Here is a 22,791-nt window from a genome sequence, read left to right on the forward strand (position 1 = left end):
GTTCAGATAGCTGCTCTGCTCTGTGTTGGTACAGGGCATTGAAGATGATAACAGTGGCTGGATTATATTCTTAAACTTAGTTACAGCGCTTTCAGAAAGACATCCACTTTGATAAAGTCCACTCTCCACTGCTGCGTAATCAATTATTGTAAATGTAAATGTTATCAGGAAATGATCAGACAGGAGAGGGTTTTCAGGAAACACTGTTAAATGTTCAGTTTCTATGCCATATGTTAAAACAAGATCTAGAGTGTGATTAAAGTGGTGGGTGGGTTCTTTTACATTTTGAGAGAAACCAATTGAGTCTAACAACAGATTAAATGCCATATTGAGGCTGTCATTTTTAGCATCAACATGGATGTTAAAATCACCCACAATAATTATTTTATCTGAGCTCAGAACTAAATTAGATATAAAGTCTGAGAAATCAGACAGAAACTCTGTGTAAGGCCCAGGTGGACGATAGATGATAACAAGTAAGACTGGTTTCTGAGTTTCACAGCTGGGGTGGACAATGTTAAGCATCAGGCTTTCAAATGAATTAAAAGTCTGTCTTGGTCTTTCATTAATTAATAGACTGGTGTGAAAAATTGCTGCCAAACCGCCCCCTCGACCTGTGCTTCGAGATTTCTGGTAGTTAGAATGACTCGGGGGTGTTGATTCATTAAACTAACATAATCATCCTGCTGCAACCAGGTTTCTGTAAGGCAGAGTAAATCAATTTGTTGATCAATTATTAAGTCATGTACTAACAGAGACTTGGAGCAGAGAGACCTAATATTTAATAATCCACATTTCACTGTTTTACTCTTTGGTTCAGATGTGGATACTGTATTGTTCTTTCTTTGTAAATGTTTAAGTTGTTTGTTGCTGGTTTTTAGTTTGTTTTTTGTCTTTTTGGAAGCAGACACAGTCTCTATGGAGATGGGTTTTTGGGGGGGTAGCAGGAGGAGAGAAGCTGCAGAGAGGCGTGTAAGACTGCAACTCTGCTTCCTGGTCCCAACTCTGGATAGTCATGTTTTGAGGGGTTTAATAAATTTGTCGATATTTCTAGAAATGAGAGCTGCTCCATCCAAAGTGGGATGGATGCCATCTCTCCTAACAAGACCAGGTTTCCTCCAGAAGGTTTGCCAATTATCTATGAAGCCCACATCGTTTCTGGGACACCACTCAGACAGCCAGCAATTTAAGGAGAACATGCGGCTAAACATGTCACTCCTGGTCTGATTGGGGAGGGGACCAGAGAAAACTACAGAGTCCGACATTGTTTTGGCAAAGTTGCACACCGATTCAATATTGATTTTAGTGACCTCCGATTGGCGTAACCGGGTGTCATTACTGCCGACGTGAATTATGATATCAGAGCCTTAAACAGGCTGACTTCTGCTAAATGGGTCAAACTGGGCAGAAAGTCTACAAACACATAACATCCTTATAGAATATGATGTAACACTATAGATCAACTTACCTCAGAATATATAAAGCATATAAATAATTACAGCAATATGATGCAACAAACACAGCAGTGCTACTGATCCAAAATACTCAAAGCTTCATAGAACTGAAACAAACATTTATTTTTAGCTCCATTCTGCTGCTGATACATACTTTAGGTTTCTGAACATTAAACTTGTTTCTTCCTTTCATAGTGTGTAACTTGAAGGCCCTGAGTACTTTCTCCCACACTGCAAACACTGGATGATAACATTATTTGAACATTACCTAATAAGACTGATTCAGGACAGACAGTTAGTGATGTTAAACTTTCCTAGCAGTCCTTCACAAACAGGGAACAGTCTGTCTATTCTCTCCATCTGTCAGCTGCTGCTGGCTCTTCCTCCTCCTCTTCCTCACACACTGCTGAGTTTGTCCTGGTGGATCATCAGGGGTGCAAAGCCTCACAGATGATGTGCAGCAGTGGGTCCCTCAGTCTGTCCTCACTCTGGACACTTGCAGTCGTCACACATGGAAATCAAATGTGTGATAAGCTGCAGGATTCAAACAGGAGGATTTAGTGTTATTACGAGTGCTGAACAAGAAGAGTTCCCAGATGGTACAGTGGACACATGTGTGACTCCTGTGATTAAAGCATCTTTCTTTCAGCTTAACGAGTGAACCGTCAGCTCGTTCAAACACACGTTAAAGTCCGTTTGGCTCGACACCACCGAACAGAGGCAGCAATATAACATAGCTAACATTAACAGTGCAGTGAATCCTGCTTGTGCCGTGATATTCAGGACTGCAAACCGAGCAGCATCACTGACTTTCAGCTTGTTGTGTTTGTGGATATATGACTGACTTTAATTATCCATCAAATCATCACATTCTCTGTAAGATTAAAGTCAACTATTGAACGGCGCATATTTTGAAGTAAAGGCTTTAAAACCAAGTTAGTACAAACTTCACTAATGTCACATGACTTTCCCGACATGTGACCAACAGTAATGTTTTAATGTTCTTCATTATTAAACATTTGCGCATAAATAAGTGACATAATATTCAGTACTTACTTCTGAAAGTTTACTCTTCGGCCGCCCCGCTTCAACTGTTTTTAAAAAATTATCCACACCCACCCTATGAAGTCTGGGATATGTTGGGCCATGAAGGCTACACCGACCCATCCTTAGAATTCAGGGAAATGAAAGACGCGTTTGAGGGCCGCATTTCAAGCAGCCTTTGTTACCTAGTAACTACACAAGCCAGGTACTTCGTGGCTTGTGTAGTTACTAGGTAACAAAATCTTAACACTGCCCCTAGCGTCCTGGAGCACTTCCGTTGTGTTTTGGAGTTTGTACGTACTTTGTCTCTAGGGGCCACCGTAGCACCTGATGACGAAACGTTTCTCATCTGGAAACGTCCAGATGAACAGAATCAACTTTCTTCACCTGGACGATTCAGCATACACGTGAAGATATTTCAACTCAGAAATGTTTACTCAAATTAACAAAGGAGACAGTAAAACCTGAAAGTCCAAGAGTGAAAATAAACATTTTTCCCACTGTTGGATTCACATGTTTATTCAAACAGTCAGTCAGACTACAAACTTCATTTGACTTTTATTGTGAAAGGGCTTCGACAAAAAGGAAGAACATGTTAAAGCCATCAGTCTTCTGTGACCGCAAGCAGTGATGTGACCGTTTAACCGAACCAGTGGTTTCCCATACACTCTCTGTTCCAGGGGACTCCACAGAGCCAGCACCACTCGGCCTTGCACAGCGGGCAGTGCATGTGCATGCAGCCGCCTGCAGGGGGAGACAGCGTGTCAGCCATTGTCACACAATCCCCGACACGTATGACACCACAGCGTCCCTTACCATTTCTCTCCACGGGAACCGAACATGTTGGGCAGCGACGGGTCGACTCGGCGATGACGAGCAGAGACGCTGGCTCCCATCTCCCCATGAGCGACGCCTCCTCCCCGACCACGAAGCCCTGAGGAAGAAGAGGGGTCAGCTGATTGTTTTATCTTCGTCATCGTCCTACAACCTCTGTAACTGGCCAGCTCACCTGTGCTGCTTCCCCTGTGGGCGGGGCTGTCACTGCCTGACACGCCCCCTCATGGTACTCCCCCCTGCAGAGTCTGCAGAAGACAAAGCCGCAGCCAAGCCGGGGGTCACACTCCACCTTCCTGCTGCCATCAGGTGGGAGAAGCCCCGCCCCACAGCCAGGTGATGGACACATCATTCCTCCAGTGGTGAGCAGACACTCCTCAGCGCCGTACTGCAGGTAGCGCCCATACTGAGGAAACAGCGAAGGTGACTGAGGGTGCCGGTGGTTCAGCTGACTCACCTGGAGCATGCTCACTAGACGAATTTTGGTTTCTGTTCACTTCTTTTAATTCAATTCTTTATTTTTTATTTTTGCTGGATTTTCTTGCGTTATCGTTGCCATGGTAACCCCTTTCTGCTCACAGTAATTGGCTAGGATTGAGGCAGAGGCCTCTCATTGGCTCTTACTGGTTCCCATTTGCTTAAAAAATCTTCTTCAGGGATTTCATATTTGAGAGTCTGTCTGACATCTGTCTGCCACGTTCACTCGTTTATTTATTTGTTTTTATTTTTTGATCATTTGTTGTTGGCCGAGTGTTGACTTCACAATGTTTCACTCACAGTAAGTGTGAGAGCATTTGTATAATTATCTTTGTGATGCAGGGCTGCGTGTACCTGCTCGTCTCCCAGGATCCTGAAATGATGAACTTCTTTGATCAGAGAGTCGTCGCAGCCGACTGAAACATTAACACATGAAACATGTTTACACGCGTGTGCGCACTCACACATGTCTGATGATGTCACATGCTCCTGTCTGCAGTTAAAGAACAATGATCATTGAAATGAATTCACATTCTTGGGCAGTCCTGACATATTTCTACAGAGAGTGAAGGTTGCATTGACCACACCCCTTGTGCCCACCTGCACACGGCAGCGAGTAGCCAATCACAGGATGGTACACAAACTGCCGGTCATTCAGGCGCGTCTGGCAATAACGCTGGAAACAGTCGAGACAGATCACATGACGCTCTGAGCACTGGAAGACCAGGACCACGCCCCTGAGAGGCAGAAGGGGTGGGGTTACACCTGACTGATGGGTGATGTGTGTGTGTGTGTGTGTGTGTGTGTGCGCCGTACATGACATCGGTGCAGGCGATGCAGGGCACGCCTCTGGTGTTGGTCATGATGAGGTCGAGGGCCACGGAAAGGTCATCATCTGACGTCGGGTGAGACGCACACTTCATGTAAAACTCCTGAAGACAGACACACACACACACACACACACACACACACACACACACACCACCTGGCTTAATCAATGACATTATCTGTGATGGCTCATGTGACAATCAAAAGTTCCCGGAAAAACTGAAGTGAGGCGGGGCGCTGTTAGACACCATGATGTGAAGACGCTTTTCCCGGGGCTCCGCAAAGCAGTGACAAAAATATTATTTTAAGACACATCCTCACTTTCTACATCAGCCTTGTGGGCTCTGAGTAACCCTTTTTGCCACTGGGCGCCCGCTTTTTTACTTTTTGAGGTCGGGAAACCTGCTTTTGACAACTTCTGATAAAGGCCGGATCTGAGGCCTCGGCGTTTCTTTCCTGGTTGGCTGTGGTGGCTGCAGCGGTAGCGTCCGGTTTTGCTATCTTCATGGCCTTCGCCTTACATACCTGGCTCCTCGAATGACGGCTTCCCTTGCATTCTAACACCAGTGAGGGCTACGGGTGGGCGGCGTGAGGACCATCAAGTTCTTTCACTAAAAGTCCCACCATTTGCCTTTCTTTTGCATAATGGGAGATAAGAGGGAGCAACGGAGAAAACGGGGCCAGGCCGATGCGGAGCTGGGACGCGACTCTCAACGTGACACGGCTATCACGGAGAGCAGCTACGAGCGGGGTGCGGGCGCACCGCTCAGCGAAGTCACATTTACCAGAGCATTGGAGGGTTTGAAACGGGACATCTGCGACAAGCATGACTGCAAGATTGATACAGTTAGCCATACACCGCAGTCAGAAATGTCATCTGCGAAGGCTGAGTTTAAAGCTGCAATAATCACCTTACAGGCCACCGTTAATGCTCAAGCAACCACCATTAGAGATCTGGAGCTTTCAGCTACAACTTGCAGTGACGACCTCACATCTATGGTGTTATTTTTGTGCCACTATTCTGAGCGCACGTAAAAAAAATAGTTTGCAGGTGCCAGTGTTGCATTTTGAGGAGAAATTTATTTTGAGCGAAAAAAAATTCATTGCTGCGTGCAAAAAATGTATTTCCGTGTTTGCTATTATCCACACACACACAACAGTAGCCCCTCTCGCTCAGTTTTTGCATTTGCGCTTGCTCGCAATGTGTTGCTCGCACTCTCAACATTTCAACATTTCTCTACACCGTTATATTTGTGCCACAAAACCAGCCAATCACAGACTTGGATGCAAAAAATTCTGATTGGCTGTTTTGGTCTCCAATCAGCTTGTTAGCTGCTGTAGCTAAACCCAGGCAAATATCCCAGAATGCATTTCATCCAAAACTCAAAGGAGGCAGTGGCGGAGGAACACAGAGGGGCGGAGTTTGAAATATTACTCTTTCTGGGTCACAAACTTTGTTTCTGTGTAAACTTCAAATATCTGCTCGATTCATCAAGACGTCACATATTTGCATAAGTGCTCTAATGTTTTCGGAGATGCCTGTTACCCACCCACTAACCCTGACCCCCTAACCCTAACCCGGCTATTAAAATGGCATGGGAGCAGGATTTGCGGTGTGTGATTCAGGAAGACTGTTGGGATAAAATTCTTTACCGGGTCCATGGCTCCTCATTATGTGCCAAACACGGGTTGATTCAATGTAAGATTTTGCACCGCGTACACTGGACTAAAGCCAGACTAGCTCCAATATACCCCAACCTTAGCCCTGATTGCGACTGCTGTCATCAAACACCTGCCTCTCTAATACATATGTTTCGGTCATGTCCATCCCTCAAACAATACTGGATTAATATTTTTCTGACTCTATCAAAGATCATCCAGCTAACCCTCCAACCCGGGCCCTCAGCCCCTTTGTTTGGGGTTCTTCCTGATACAGTTGTCGTGCCGACGCCCCAGGCGGATTTGGTAGCATTTCTCACCTTATTGGCAAGACACAGAATATTGTTATGTTGGAAGTCCCCTTCTCCCCCATCCTGGGAAATCTGGATCAGTGGGTCTGTGGTAAAATCTTTTAAGATCTGGCAACCCTTTTTTGATCATGTGCAGACTTTGCGGTCCCGTAACGCTCCCAGTTAGCCAGCTCAGACTTTATTCTATTTTATCTTGTGTTTAACTATACAGACTCTATTGTGCCTGCACTTTATGATGGCATTTATTTATCTACTTTATACATATTTCTTTTTTCTTACTGATTTGACTCATTTCGACAACTAAGCTGACCACTCATTTTGTTTGTGTTTTGTTTGTTTGTGTTTTGTTTGTTTGTTTGTTTGTGTTTTGTTTTTTGTCTGTGTGGGGGTGTGGGTTCTGAAACTCTGCACATCTCTCTTCTCCACTCAGGAACTGCTATCTTGTACTCCAGGGTTTACTATTTGTACTATTAGCTTGGATCCTTTTTTTTCCTTTTTGTACACCTACTGGTACTCTTGTAATTATGAGGTGGGGATGTATGTTTCATATTGTTTTACGTTCTTCAAAAAGAAAACAGCATATCGTTAAATTTGTCTTTTGTAAAATGGATGCAGAAAATTCAATAACAATATCTGGGAAAAAAAGTGAAGTCAGGCTCCACCCCTCTGACAGCTGATCAATAGTTTGCAGATAAGTCTCTGAGCCGCTGCTTCTTTTCTGATTCATCACTGATTCAGATTTGATGAAGCCTCGCCCCTTACCGCTTCGTTGCCTTGACAACCCTCTGACTGACAGATGCCATGGATGCGACCGGAAAGGAGCACGTCGTCCCAGCAGGACGGACCCTGCAACACACACAGTCAGTGCAGTACTGCAGTACTGAAGTACTGTAGTAAAGTACTGTAATACAAGTACTGTAGTACAAGCACTGTAGTACAAGCACTGTAGTACAAGCACTGCAGTATAAGTACTGTAATACAAGCACTGTAGTACAAGCACTGTAGTACAAGCACTGTAGTACAAGCACTGCAGTATAAGTACTGTAATACAAGTACTGTAGTACAAGCACTGTAGTACAAGCACTGCAGTATAAGTACTGCAGTATAAGTACTGTAATACAAGTACTGTAGTACAAGCACTGTAGTACAAGCACTGTAGTACAAGCACTGCAGTATAAGTACTGCAGTATAAGTACTGTAATACAAGTACTGTAGTACAAGCACTGTAGTACAAGCACTGTAGTACAAGTACTGTAGTACTGTAGTACAAGCACTGCAGTATAAGCACTGTAATACAAGTACTGTAGTACAAGCACTGTAGTACAAGCACTGCAGTATAAGTACTGCAGTATAAGTACTGTAATACAAGTACTGTAGTACAAGCACTGTAGTACAAGCACTGTAGTACAAGCACTGCAGTATAAGTACTGTAATACAAGTACTGTAGTACAAGCACTGTAATACAAGTACTGCAGTATAAGCACTGTAGTACAAGCACTGCAGTATAAGTACTGTAATACAAGCACTGCAGTATAAGCACTGCAGTACAAGCACTGCAGTACAAGTACTGTAATACAAGCACTGCAGTATCAGTACCGTAATACAAGTACTGTAGTACAAGCACTGTAATACAAGTACTGCAGTATAAGCACTGTAATACAAGTACTGCAGTATAAGTACTGTAATACAAGCACTGCAGTACAAGCACTGCAGTACAAGCACTGCAGTACAAGTACTGTAATACAAGCACTGCAGTATCAGTACCGTAATACAAGTACTGTAGTACAAGCACTGTAATACAAGTACTGTAGTACAAGTACTGCAGTATAAGTACTGTAATACAAGCACTGCAGTATAAGTACTGCAGTATAACTACTGTAATACAAGTACTGCAGTATAAGTACTGTAATACAAGTACTGTAGTACAAGTACTGCAGTATAAGTACTGTAATACAAGTACTGTAGTACAAGTACTGCAGTATAAGTACTGTAATACAAGTACTGTAGTACAAGTACTGCAGTATAAGTACTGTAATACAAGTACTGTATTACAAGCACTGCAGTATAAGTACTGTAATACAAGTACTGCAGTATAAGTACTGTAAAACAAGTACTGTAGTACAAGTACTGCAGTACAAGCACTGCAGTACAAGTACTGCAGTACAAGCACTGTAATAAAAGTACTGTAGTTTAAGCAGCAACGTCTCTCACCCTGCTGAGCGTCAGCGCCGTCTGTTTGCAGCGTCGGCAGCGCGCTCGCAGTTTTCCTGGCTCGATGGAGCGGCAGCTCTTACAGAACACGAAGAAGGTACTACAGGTACGCACACCTTTACACACAGTACACACAGTACACACAGTACACAGTCAGAGTAGTAAGGTGCTGCCAAGCATGATTAGGGTTATAAATACAACTTCAGGGTATTTGGTGGTACTCGTCTTTTCCAGGCAGCAGCATGTAATGTGCTACTGCAGCCAGAAGGTGGCGATCAAGTGCTCAGGGACATTTCTATACAAGCGTTTTTCTTCATCATCGTACATAAGAAACAAGAAGCACTGGAACTCACAGCTCCAGCGAGGTACTGAGTAATACTACTCTGAAGGGAGTATTACAGCACCTCATGTGTTTCATGTATTTGTATACAAAAAGTACTTTAAGATGTTTGTAGTAGCTTCACTGATGAAACTCAGCTTAATAATGTGGATAAAAACGTGTTTCAGCTCATTTTTAATTCTTTCATCAGAAATATATCAGACTCCTCCCTCACACCTCCATCTCAGGTGTGCAATGGATCACTGATCAGAGACAGGTGATGCTTTCAGGTGCCCTCGTAAACTCGGGACTCAAACAGTACTGTCAGCTGAGGCAACAGTTAAAATAAAATTTAAATTGAATAAAAATCGGTTATAAAATAAATAAGTCTTTCTGAGAGTCCAGGGCTGTTTGTCTCATTAGAAAAAACATTACATTTCAGAAACTTCAGCAGCAGCAAGGGACGGGGCATCGAGGCCCCTGTAATACATGACTCACTGCTGTGAGCTCCAGCCTGCACCTCCTCCACACTCTCCCCCTCTGCTCTGCCCTCTCCTCCCTCACTGTCGGCAGGGAGTCGAGAGGAGCTGAGGTCCAGCCTGGTCAAAGAGCCCTGCTCCTCCTCTCCGTCCTCAGCTCGGTGCTCCTGCACGAGCCGCTGAAAGGAGGCGCCTGAAGGAGGGAGGACGACGTGGACGGTGCTCTGCTCCGGGAGGTCGCAGCCCTGAGTGACAGGAGGAGGAAGAGGAGGGTTTTTAAATTAATAATTAAAACAATACGAATACAAACTGTCGTAGAGGATAAAACTGTAGAACAATATTTAAAGACAACAAAAACAACAAATCAAAACAGTAACAGATGAGAAACGACATCACAGATTTTAACAGATCTGCTGGATTTCAGTTTCTTCAGTGACGTGAATAATGACCCACGTGGAGGACGGTGTAGTATTTCTCCACTGGCTATGATGTAGATGGTCTTTACCTAAGAGGATGATACTGTTAATCACAGTAGAGACAGATGGCTGTAAATGATCCATATAATAATAATAATAATAATAATACATTTTATTTATAGGTGCCTTTCAGACGCTCAAGGTCACCTTACAAAAACACGTGAGCAATAGCAGCAAAAAATATATTAAACATGGTAAAATCCAATTTAGACATAGTCATAAAAGTATAAAAGCTGAGCAAGGTAAAAATGGACTAAGACAGATCAGCTGTATGCAACGCTGAACAGATGGGTTTGAAACGTGATTTAAAAGTGGTGAGAGAGTTTGTGGTCTGCAGATCTGGTGGAAGTGCGTCCAAAGTCTCCGGCAGAACAACTAAAGGCTGAGTCCCGTGGTAGTCCGGCGAGCAGGTGGACAGACAGAAGGGAAGAAGAGTGGCGTGTACGATGGAGTGAGTACGTATGAAGTAAAATATGGAGGAGCGAGCTTATGAAGCGCTTTGAAAGTGAGAAGCAGGATCTTGAAATTGACACGGAGGTGAACTGGAAGCTAATGGAGCTGTTTAAGAACAGCTGTTATATGTTCAGTGGATCTAGTTCTGGAGATAATACGAGCAGCTGTGTTTTGAACCAACTGCAGTTTATGGAGAGATTTATGAGGTAAACCACAAAGAAAGGGATTTACAGTAAGCTAAACGAGATGTGACAAGAGCATCGACATGTACGGCGGTACTGTGTGGAGTGAGTGAGGGACGAAGGCGGTTAATATTACAGAGATGAAAATATAATTTATATGTGCTGTGAAGGACAGAGCGCTGTCTAGGATGACACCAAGACTCTTCACCTGAGGGGAGGGCGTGACAACAGTCATCGATGGATAACGAAAGACTGGTTGGGACTTTGGTCAGTTTTGATTTGGTGCCTATTAAAATGAATTCTGTTTTATTAAGTTTGAGAAAGTTGTGAGTAAACCAGACCTTGATGTCACTTAAACAGTCAGAAATGGATGTGGGTGGGAGAGTAGCTGTGGGTCTGGAGCTGGCTGTCATCTGCGTAGCAGTGAAACTGGATGTTAGGCTTCCTGAAAATATTACCGAGGGGTAGGAGATAGATGATAAAAAGTAAAGGACCCAGGACAGAGCCTTGGGGTACACCAGAATTAACTGGAGTAGATGCTGATCTGTGAGGGAGTAACTGAACAAACTGTGAGTGGCCAGAGTAAACCAGGCGAGTGCTGTACCACTGATGCCAATAGATGCTAATCTGTGAAGGAGGATGTGGTGGGAGATTGTATCAGAAGCTGCTGTAAGGTCAAGAAGAATGAGGATGGAGATGATCCAGACTCAGCTGAAGCAGAAGATCGTTGGTGATTTTTACCAGAGCTGTTTCTGTACTGTGACATGAAGCCGGACTGAAACTGCTCGTACAGGTTATTTACAGTGAGGTGAACCTGTGCAGCCCTATCTTTTCCAGAACGTTGGCTAACAAAGGCAGATTTGAAATTGGCCTGAAATTATTTAGATTGGAGGGATCTGAACCGTTCCTTTCAGGACTGGAGTTATTATTGCATAGAAGGTCATTTATCTTCTGCTCTTGACGAAGGCGGTCGCACTTTTCTCCTCCTCCTCCTCTCCCTTAGTTTCCCTGCTTAGCCTCTTATGTCCTTGTCTAGTCTCGTGTTTTTAGTATTACTTTTCCCTGGACACTCTCTCACAGTCTGTTCTCTAAAACCTAAAAGAGGGATTAAGGCCACCTGGGTTGGCTGGAGGACTGTTTACTTAGCCTGGCAGGGCGAAGGACACTGTGTCAGCTGAACTCTGGACACACACACATATACACTGATATGCACACACTGTGAAAACACATAAGATCCCTTGAAAAATTATATAATGAAACTTGTATGTTTTGGATACTTACTAAAAAATTATATGAAAGTAATGAGAAAGTGGCCACTTTCATGAGTAAATCATATATGTTTTTACTATTTCTTTTCCATGTGGGTATGTATGGTCGGAGGGTAAGTTGGCGCCGCCATTGCGTGCAGTAGGTTGGCAGCCTTATGAAATTTCCCCTTGTGGGACTAATAAAGGTATATCAATCAAATTACACTGTGGGATATCATTGACTTGAGTGACAACCAGCTGATACAGGACATGACAAAAACAGACGGTGTAATGTTTCACAGGCTGAATCACTAAAAGAACACGGGTCCAAATGTAAACCTCCTTTTTAGAAATTCAGATATTTATTATTAATGACCTTAAAATGAGTTTCTTTAACTTTTGGAGGAACAGGCTACTTAACAAATTCAGAAAACACCTTTTGCACGAGTGACTGATCCCTGTGAAAGGCCTGCAGACGTCTGCCTGAGTCAAACTCATGGAAAAGAATCGATTAAGTTCACTCTAATAAACGTATTGTACTACCATTTAAATTAAAGTTTTTTAAGCTCGGCAGCGCTGGTTTGATGTTAGCATGTAACAATGTGCTGGTAATAGCTGAGCTGATGGGATAGCACGACAAACCTTCCTGGTATCTTTTAGTGTCTAAATTGTGTCTCTTCAGAAAAGATGCATACTCCAGTAAAGCACCATTAGAGTCCAACAAGCCAGTTACAAACAAGATGCCGCTCTCCAACCAGGTTCTGGTAAATAATGGCTTTCTATGAGCGGTTATCAGTCTATTGTTCCAAAGTGTCCACATGTGAGAAGTGTGGAAATCATTTTCCAGAAGGAGAGGACGTGTTTGTGAAAACTAGACAGTTTAACCGGAATTTTACTGAAAGTCGAGGAAGAGGAGATCAGTGGCATGTAGACCCCTCTGAGTGCTCACTTCCTCCTGCAGATGCCTCGACCCCGCAGTGACCCCTGACCTCTAGCGTACCTGCAGTGTGGCGGTGCTCTGCAGCTCCCGGCCTGCAAACAGCACCCTGAGGCGCTCCGGCCGCACCCCCTGCTGACTCCCCACCACCTCCTTCAGCTGAGCCACGCTCGCCTCCTCCTGCAGCTCCACCGGGACGCCAGGGCCCAGATTAAAGCGCACAAACACTGAGGACACACACACACACACTTCAGCTTCACGTAGGTTATTTGTCACGTGTTCTTTCGAAAGTAAAATGACGTCACTGCGTGTAGCACCTGAACTCTAATCAGGTCATTGATCCGCACACAGGACAGCCCACACAGAACCTCACTGACCCGCATCAATCAAAAAAACCAGATCAGCTGACTGACCGGATCAATCAGCTGATCGGTCCGGTAGACTCACCGATCATGCTTCTCTCTGCTCTCTCCGTCCTTCATGTGTGTTTACAGTCTGCGGGCCGCAGTGCCCCCTGGGGGCTGTAGTTCTTTTTTCTTCGTCTTCAGTTGACTCCAACAATCAGGCGCATTACCCCCACCTACTGGTTGGAGGTGGAGCTTCAGGGCTGTGTGTACCTGTGTATGGGTATTAACGTCTTCGTGGGGACCAAAATCCTGGTTGAAGACACTTTTGAGATTCAAAATATGGTTTTAATGTCAGGGTTACAGTTAGGTGAGGGTAAGGGGCTAGGGCAGGGGTCAGCAACCTTTAACCCCCAAAGAGCCATTTGTTGGTTTTGGTTTTAACAAAAACTCTGGGAGCCGCAAATACTTGTTGACATCTAAAATGAAGATAACACTGCATATATAGTTTTTTACCTTTATGCTTTGTGTGAACAACTAAGGTGTGTTGCTTATGAAATCCATGAAGTTACAGAGAAAATTACATTTTATTTATGTAATTAACACATTTTGAACTCTTAAAGAAATATAACAAAAAGGAAAGACACCCAGCTGAAGGTCTCTTAAATGAATTTAAAAGCTGAACTTAAATGATCCAGCAAAGAAAAACTGCTGTGAGCCGCCACCCTTGTATTGCCTTTGGGTTTTTGGAGCCTTGACCTGAATGTTAAAAAAAAAAAATTGCAAAATTCTGCCTAAATATGTATTTTACCTGGTTAATGTGTGTGGCGGGGCGTGGTCTGCAGCGCCGCTGCAGGGGAGGCGGACGCACCTGAGCGGCACTCACAATCACGCCGCGCTGCCTTTACGTCTGTGCTCTCTCTGCTGTTGTGGTGGTGTGTGTCGGGCTGTGAGCTGCAAAGCTACAGCCGGCTGTGTGCGTACAGCAACCGTGTGTGAAAAGTGGTCAATAAAGAGAAAAGCGTGTTCATGCAAACATCGTCGGTCTGCCGTGATATGTTTACAATAAGACTTCTGGTCCTGAACCTCTGCGTCTGCAGGTCGGGGCTTTCATCTTTACAGGACTGTGAGCTGTCGTCTGTGAGGCGTGAGCGTGTTTGTTTTTAGTTCACGGTGGAGCTGCTGACATAATGTGGATCTGAACATCCATAACTGGTAGGGGTGGGTGAAATATGGATACTGTGTAGCATGGTGATATTTTGTTTGCTAATAATGTATGGATACAGGGACAGCAGAAATCGATATTTTGTTACAAAAAGGTTTTTGTGCTCTGACTTCAGAGCATGTTGATCCTTTTTCTGAGCAAGAATCCTGACATTCCTTCACTGTCCAAATGTGACAGTTTACTTATTTTAATTTAAGACATGTTTTATTTTAATTAAGTTTAAACTTTTTTTATTTAATGTAAAATTATATTTTGTTTTAATTTACTTTCAAATTCTTCAGTTGCTGAAGGGGCTGCATAGTTTTCATAAACTGCATAGTTCAGAATAGCTATAATTGTACCAGATGGTTGATTCAGTTAAGTTGGACTAGACTGTAATACAAACCGTTCAGTTTGTCAACAATCAAACTGAAATGAGAGAAAGACTGAGTGTGAGACTTTGATATTAGAGAAAATGAATATTGATAAAGTTTACCTTTATGTACAGAATCTGAATATCGCAAAATATTTTTTTAAAAATCGCAATAATATCGTATCGTGCGTTAAGTATTGTGATAATATCATATTGTGGGATGTATGATGATTCCCACCTCTAATAACTGGCCTACCTGGGGTTGAAAGTCTCGATAAATGCACGGCGTTTCGGCGTCTACACCGGCTTCCGCCAGTGTGACGCTTATTTTGAGCAACGAAAAATAATAAAAATCTAATTTTATTTTTATATTTCAATATCACAATAATCTTCCAATGTAGAACTACAAGTTAAAAAAGAACTAAACAGAAATAAAATACACTTCAGCTAAATACTTCTAATTTATTTTACCCAAACAACGCGGGGCCGCAGTACAAAGACCAAAGAGCCGCATGCGGCTCCCGAGCTGCAGGTTACCGACCCCTGGGCAGGGAAGGGTTAAGTCAACGAGATGTCCCCATGGATATGAATACACACACGTGTGTGTGTTTGTGTGTGCGTGTATCTGTGTCTGTGTGTTTGTCCAGGTTCCTCACAGTTGCTGGTTGAATTCTTGTTCTGACATCACGACCTCTGTCTGATGTCCAGTTATTGATTATGATTTTCAAGGAAATGACGTCTGCAGCAGGAAGTGGATCAGTTTCCCTTTCTGACAGTTCACCTGCTCCCCTGCAGGAGGCGCTGCTCCCCTGCAGAGGGCCCGGCTGATTTATTTGAACTCTGGGTTTAAAGGCCTCGAGAGCTTGAGAGAGGAGGTGAGGAGAAGTGCGCTGAGAAGTGGAACGACCTCACACTCGTCTCTGCTTAACGATGGGATGCTGCGTGTCCACCGTGCTGAAACTACAATATCCAGAAGACGGACTACAAAACGCAAATCTTCTGGAGGTCATATAAATGAGAGCAGCCTGTGATCGTGCACTACAGAGGCTGGAAGGAGGAGGAGCACAAACACAGCCAGGGCTCCTGCAGAGGCTCAGAGTCTGTTTTGGGCCTGATGCACGTGTGTTTGTTTCACTGCCAGGAGGAGAATATTTAAACGTGTAAATGTGACACAGTTTACTGCATGAAGTCTAACGTGGACGTGTTCTCCCTGCTGCTGGGACAGGAGGGAGGCTTTATCAGGACAGGCGTCCTAAAACGCTTCATTCTGTTCCTCAGTAACACTGTTTGTGCAGGGTCAAAGGTCATCAAGAAACCAACCAATAGGTTTCAGTCAACTTTGGTGGCTCCACCCACCTGACAAAACCCCAGATCATCCAATCAGAGCTGGCTGAGGCAGCTGGACCACTGAGGAGGTGTACAGACGGTTCTGTTCTGTAGAAGGTCATGTGACTAACATGTCACATGACCTTCTTCCCACTGAGTTCTCTCTTTCTCCACGAATGACATCATTGTGTGTGTGTGTGTGTGTCCATTCAGAACTCCATTTGAATATGAATCAGTGGTCGCCGGGCGGAAAACAGCCGACACAAAGACTCCTTCACTGTGCCCCCCCTTACTTCCTGAAACCAGCCGGCCTTCTTCATGAAGACCGTTTTCTTTTCTTCCCTGTTGAAAGACGCTGAGAGTCTAAAGCTGCTGACAACAGGAGGAGGAGGAGGGGGAGTGGGGGTGCGCCCCGGCCTCCTTTCAAACAGCTCGGAGGTCTGGACTGAACCCAAACAGCAGAGCTGATCCAGGACTCCTAAAAGGCCCGACTGTGGGAGAAAATGTGAAAGGAGCAGGACGAAGAGGAAGACATGGTGGCGTCTCCCTGACTCCTCTTCGGCCTCCTCATCTTAGAGAAGCTGCTCCTTTAATGAAAGTGTCTGTGGTGATTTGTGGGGTCGGTAATCAGTCTGAACCAAAAACCACGACCTTTTCCCAGGACCTCCTTCGTCCATCAGAGGAGGAGTCCCAGAGAGGGGAGCAGGAATGCTCTCTGCACGTCCTCACAAACTGAACCTGGACAGTCAACACATCAAGAGCTACCAGTACTGCTATATACTGTATCATGCACTGTATGACACCCAGCACTGCAGTACTGCAGTACTCTGTGCAGGACTACAGCTGCTGACTGAGCTCAGTTTGACTCTGTCAATGATTCCTGCAGAGCCGCACCTGTGCAGGTGTGTGCAGGTATGATAATGACTAAATCGCCTATCTAGGGGCGATCGTGTGTCTTGTAATTGGAAGGTTGCTGGTTCGAGCCCCGGCTCACCCCTCGCTGAGCCTGGTATTGCCGGAGGTTTCTTCCTGTTAAAAGGAGGTTTTTACTTCCCACTGTCACCAAATGCTTGCTTTACCTTAGGATATAAAGCACCATGTGGCCTTTCCACAGTTTAAACACACACGGTTAGTGGGGTTAGTTTATCGATGATTCAGAATTACCCGTAGGTGTGAATGGCTGTTAGCCCTGCGTCAGACTGGCGACCTATCCAAGGTGTACCCTGCTTCTCAGCCTATGGTAAGCCCCCCCCATGCTCTGATTACGGCTCGCACTGGGGTGGCCGTCCTCTGGCGAGTTCGGCTGCTCTCGCCACTGGTTGTCTGGGACTGCCACCCCATCTGGGGCCTCCCTCCTTCTCCTGCTGGGACAGGCAGGCATCGCAGAGATGTGTGGCTTCAGGTCTTTGGTACTCTTGGTGGCTGCGGATGGTCCGATTTTCCTTCTGTCTGCTTCTGGTCCTTGGGGGGATTATTGCAACTTCCCACCCTCATCATCAAGTACATTTTGTGACACACATACACACACACAAACACACACACCACAAGGAGACTGCTGATGTCTGTCTTTGAGCTTTTAAACCTTCCTCTAAAGATGAGACTGAAGGCTGTGGATATGAAAGGGCTTCACTGAGGCAGCGTTCAGAGAGCATCTGTGCACAGGTGAGTCACAGGTGAGTCACAGGTGCGTCACAGGTGCGTGCGCTTGTCCACAGTGTGGATCGGACCGAAGGAGAAGCAGAAGAAGCTCAAGCCAGCTCAGAACAGACCCCATGCAGACAGAGGAGGCTGTGATTCTATCACCGTGACCTTTGACCTTATGATCTGAGGTCAGTGTGACCTACGCAGTCTGAAGGTCTCCTAAAGGTCACATGACAGCGATGCTGTTTGTTCCCACCAATCAGAGTGGGCAGAGAGGTCTGCAGATTTCAGTCGTTCCAGAAATTCATCCGAAAACAAAATGCCAGTACAAGTACTGCATAGATCTGTGACACTGTGGTAGTCTGTAGTACTCTCAGTACACTGTGGTTCCCTGTAGTACTCTCAGTACACTGTGGTAGTCTGTAGTACTCTCAGTACACTGTGGTAGTCTGTAGTACCTCTCAGTACACTGTGGTAGTCTGTAGTACTCTCAGTACACTGTAGTAGTCTGTAGTACTCTCAGTACACTGTGGTAGTCTGTAGTACTCTCAGTACACTGTGGTAGTCTGTAGTACTCTCAGTACACTGTGGTTCCCTGTAGTACTCTCAGTACACTGTGGTAGTCTGTAGTACTCTCAGTACACTGTGGTAGTCTGTAGTACTCTCAGTACACTGTGGTAGTCTGTAGTACTCTCAGTACACTGTAGTAGTCTGTAGTACACACACCGCGCACACACACCGCGCACACACACCGCGCTCACACACCGCGCACACACACCGCGCTCACACACACCGCGCTCACACACCGCGCACACACACCGCGCTCACACACACCGCGCTCACACACCGCGCTCACACACCGCGCTCACACACACCGCGCTCACACACCGCGCTCACACACCGCGCTCACACACCGCGCACACACACCGCGCTCACACACCGCGCACACACACCATCACTCTGTTGTTTGTCCGTCAGAGAAAACTTTCATTGTTCCTCTCGTAACAGGTCGTCCGGGCTCTGGTCACGTGACCCTGTCAGCTGACCCCAGATGGGCTTGTTTGCCCGACTGACCTCCACCAGCTGAACGACGTCCTAAAACCAAAACGGTGACTTTCTGTCTGTGCAGGCTCAGCTCAGGCTGCACGCCCTCACTGAGCAGCTTCATGATATTTACACGTGCTCGGAGCAAAATCTGCTGAAATGTTTGGCTTCTATAAAATTCTGAGATTTTATCTGTGCTGATTTTGAGGAACTTTCTGGCATCGTAACCTCGTAGAGCATCATATTAAAATAATGAAAATCTGCGCGTGGCTCTCTCCTCTCATGTGAGATATCACTCGATAAGATGGTGACAGAGCTGCACGACAGCCTTACACAGTTAGCTAGCAGCTAATGACCAGGACACGTGTGCAGGTAACAAAGGACAGGTAATGTACCGGCACCATGTTTCCACAGAACAACTGACCCACGTGTCCATGATAAGCTAACACTCCTGTGTTTTGTAGACTACAGTGTCGGCTATTCACCTACTTACTGGTTTCTGTTGCCTCAGTCTGCGTCTCCCAGTTACTTCCTGTTTCTCACAGCTCAAGTGTTAAAACATGTCGGGGCTCTTTGCGAGCTGGTTCCCGACTCGTATCCAGCACGCTCTGCCGTCAGGGGCGATCACTGGTTAATCATCATGTGACAGATGCAAGAAAGATCCTTTAATTTAGCAGAACTGTGATTAAAAGTTAAATATTCTTGTTGAGGAGCACAGGCAGGACGCCACACACACAGAAACCCTCAACAAAAGGGCCTTTGGGCCACATCAGGAAAGGGTGGGCAGGGAAAAACTACTTTCAGTAACTCAGAGCTGGGAGAGCACAGGTGTCCAACTCCAGGCCTCGAGGGATGTGTTTATGATCCAACACAGCTGATTTAAAGGGCTAAATGACCTCCTCAACATGTCTTGAAGTTCTCCAGCGGCTGGTAACGAACTCATCAGCTGATTCATTTGTGCTGACCCTAAAAAAGCTGCAGGCCTGGAGTTGGAAACCCTCAGGTGTACAGGTGAGCACGACGGTGAGGATGCCTTAATTACAGGAAGTAAACACCTCCTCATGGAGGTGACAGATCAACCCTTAAACTCTCCATGAGCTGCTCTGAGGAGCAGCTGCACCTCCTCCTCTTCATCACGCTTCTCCTCTTCATTTCCCTCCTGCTCTTCATCACCCAAACCGGTTTTCAGCCAAACTCACAAAGAAGAAAAGTTTTTGTTTTCCCCTCCTTTGTTCTTCTGTGAGTGCCAGGCTCTGGAGAGGAGGCGGGTGATGAAGAGGGAGAGGAAGAGGAGGAGGCGGACAGACTCATTTCCATGTGAAGAAAAACTCAGAAACCATTAAAACCAATTAAACTATTTAGAGGGACGCGTTCAAACGGAGCAGCTTTATTGACAGTGACGCCTGGGAACAAAATACCACACACGTTAGTTAGTTAGTGAGTTAGTTAGTTAGTGAGTTAGTTAGTTAGTGAGTTAGTTGGTTAGTTACAGCTTTATTTTGAAGCCCCCCCCCCTCCCCGTGTGCTCGCCGCACCGGGCGGAGGCTCAGAGCCGCTGCTGGCCGACACACAGCGCTGTTCTGCGCGGAGCGGAGGCTCAGAGCCGGGCAAAGCCGAAGCAGCTGGAGCGTTAAACCCGGACTCGGAGCCGAGCGTGCGGGACTCAAGGCGCCTCCGGGTCTGGAGCGGGTCTGGATTCATGCTGATGCCGTGCAGTCCGCTGCGGTCCGGATCCGTGTAGTTCGGCGGGTCGCGGTGGGGAGGATGGAGGGGAAGGAGAAGCCCAGACCCGGTCCGGATTACCTGATGCAACTCATGAACGACAAGAAGCTGATGAGCGGTCTGCCGAACTTCTGCGGAATCTTCCAGCACCTGGAGAGGCTCCTGGACGAAGGTGAGACCCGCACGCGCGCGAGGGTTTAAATCAAAGTTTACTGAAACCACCGGATACTTTTTCTTTTAAAACTTCTACAAGTTAAAGTGCTGGCAGTACTACATGTACTGCAGTAAATACTGTCAGAATGTGTTTTCAGAGTAAAAGTACTGTCTGAAGCATACTCGAGTATCATAGTTTACTGATCATGGATTTTAATAACTGATCATCATTTATTGATTTCATTGATCAGAAAGATTAAACAACAAATGGGTGAGCTGGCACGCTTAACCCCACCCACAATTTTCACTAATCAGTAGCAATCCAACTGAGTCACTTTACAGCCTCATTGCATTATTGGGGGCGTGGCCTCTGACTGACAGGTGGATGGGACACAGGCGGCTCTTGTTGCTGTCTGCTAGCTTCTCCTGAACTGGACCTCGGCTGCGTTTGTGCTGTTGGAGCCTCCTGGGCTGCTGTGAGGTTATTGTGGTCATGTGACTGCTGACATTATGTGACAGCGAGGTGGAGGAATGAGAACATCTGGTTCAGTTTGTGTGCGCACAGATGTTTCTGCAGGTGTGAATGAAGTTTCACAGTTTGAGAAGGACTGAAATACAAGAAGCTCGTGGTCAGTCAGGGTCGATTGATCTGCAGACCGATGCAGCAGACGTCCACCTGTGTCACATTAGCTCACCTGTGTCTCTGTCAGGTGATCTGCTTTTCTATGAAGTTCATACTTCGAGCACGCTAAGGCTAGCCGGCTAGCTGTAAGTTAGCCACACATGCCCAGATGAGCTTTGGTATCACTACACTGACACTCAGGTGTGCAGGATATAGACACGTCTGTACAGCAGAAGAGAAGCTCTTTTTATACCCAGTCATGAGACTGACCTGCTGCCCGCTCACCTGATTGGCTGCTAAACACCAGACTTTTTGGAGACAATTCAAATATATCTGATATTTGTATTAAAATGGTGAAATGATTTCCTCAGTTTAAACACTTGATTTCTATAGGTAATGAAATATGACACAATATTCTGCTTACTCATTTTCTCAGCGAGTGAGCTTTTTTAGAGCCGGGTTGTTGATGCTAGGGTTAGACTGCATTTCACTAGATGGCCACAGGGGGCATTTACCTAATAAACACTTAATAACAGTTAGGTTAGTTTACAGTAGAGTCCTGTGAACTCGGACAAACATGTCCAATGTGTCAGGTGTGTTGTTTACCTGTGAGTTACTGATGTAGAAAGTGCGCTGTGATTGGATGGCTAGACCTGACGCTAGGGAGAATTGTGGCATGTGTCTGAACGCTGCTTTTCCAACAGCACCTGAACACACCACAGTATGAAACCTTACTGCTCTTTATTTCTGTCCTCTGTGTGCGTCTCAATTACACTAAGTGCAGCTATTCATCATTTAATTGGTCTAATCAATTAATTCAAAAGCTCAGATGAAGTGTGTGTGTGTGTGTGTGTGTGTCAGTCAGAGAGAGAGAAGAAAATCAATTTACCCAGAATCCCCTCCGGCTGGCGTCCCTGCTGTAACAGCCTCAGACAGTAAAACCACTAGTGCCAGTGTGTGTGTGTCTTTGTGAGGACATCACATTTAACCACTGTAGAGAGGACGTTCCTGCCTGTTAGGTCTCTGTGTTGGCTCCTCAGTGTAAGATGATCCTTTGAAGACCTCTGTGATGGTTCACGTTGGAATCAGGGCGACAATGAGGGTGAGGAAGAGACCATGGAGGACATGGTGCTTATACCATAACCTTTCATGGCTGGTGATCTCCTCGCCTGCGCCATGACTCGGGGCGTTGACGTTGAAGTGAATGTTGTAGGCGGACTGAAAGCAGGTTGGTTTATGTTGGAGGTGTGTCCTGAGCAGAGATGTAATCCGATTACTGTTTTCAAGTAACGAGTAAAGTAAGGGATTACTATTGCAAAAACGGTAATTAGATTACTGTTACTTTCCCGTGGGAACGCTGCGTTACTGCGTTACTAAAACCGTGATTTTTTGCGAGAATGTCTCATGACAGTGACGTAAGCGAGTGCGACGTTCGTGACAACAGCTGTGTG

The 22,791-nt window shown here is 45.5% G+C and overlaps 2 protein-coding genes across 4 annotated transcripts in view; one reads left to right on the top strand and one right to left on the bottom strand.

Annotated features, from left to right (window-relative positions):
* Positions 1–1,753: 1,753 nt before the first annotated feature.
* On the bottom strand, positions 1,754–13,426 carry prkn (parkin RBR E3 ubiquitin protein ligase). 3 transcript variants are annotated; one of them, XM_087849852.1, is made up of 11 exons: positions 13,359–13,426; positions 12,975–13,138; positions 9,617–9,861; positions 8,819–8,933; positions 7,370–7,453; positions 4,626–4,741; positions 4,410–4,546; positions 4,164–4,225; positions 3,508–3,738; positions 3,315–3,432; positions 1,754–1,988 (listed from the first exon to the last, which is right to left on the bottom strand). In XM_087849852.1, the coding sequence occupies exons 1-11, from the start codon at positions 13,363–13,365 to the stop codon at positions 1,960–1,962; spliced, it is 1,308 nt and encodes a 435-aa protein (XP_087705978.1). In that variant the 5' UTR covers positions 13,366–13,426; the 3' UTR covers positions 1,754–1,959. The 3 variants fall into 3 exon arrangements, with proteins under 3 accessions (XP_087705978.1, XP_087705977.1, XP_087705976.1); XM_087849851.1 differs by lacking the exon at positions 1,754–1,988 and adding an exon at positions 2,990–3,242 and having other exon boundaries at positions 8,819–8,934; positions 9,636–9,861; XM_087849850.1 differs by lacking the exon at positions 1,754–1,988 and adding an exon at positions 2,990–3,242.
* A 6,929-nt stretch (positions 13,427–20,355) lies between these two features.
* qkib (QKI, KH domain containing, RNA binding b) overlaps positions 20,356–22,791 on the top strand; it is an 18,874-nt gene continuing 16,438 nt past the window's right edge. The window contains exon 1 of the mRNA XM_087849853.1: positions 20,356–20,737. Within this exon, the coding sequence (XP_087705979.1) occupies positions 20,608–20,737 (130 nt within the window). The 5' untranslated portion in view covers positions 20,356–20,607. The remainder of the gene's footprint in view (positions 20,738–22,791) is intronic.

Source organism: Neolamprologus brichardi, chromosome 13 (assembly GCF_056152115.1).
Source record: "Neolamprologus brichardi isolate AB-2024 chromosome 13, ASM5615211v1, whole genome shotgun sequence".
Taxonomy (NCBI): domain Eukaryota; kingdom Metazoa; phylum Chordata; class Actinopteri; order Cichliformes; family Cichlidae; genus Neolamprologus; species Neolamprologus brichardi.

Bases quoted from the DNA above. Each gene is read 5' to 3' on its own strand.
- prkn (XM_087849850.1), bottom strand. The intron at 7,454-8,818 runs GTGAGAGACGTT...TGTGTGTTGCAG, and splicing joins CGGCGCTGACGCTCAGCAGG to GGTCCGTCCTGCTGGGACGA. The intron at 4,226-4,409 runs GTGGGCACAAGG...TTAATGTTTCAG, and splicing joins CTACTCGCTGCCGTGTGCAG to TCGGCTGCGACGACTCTCTG.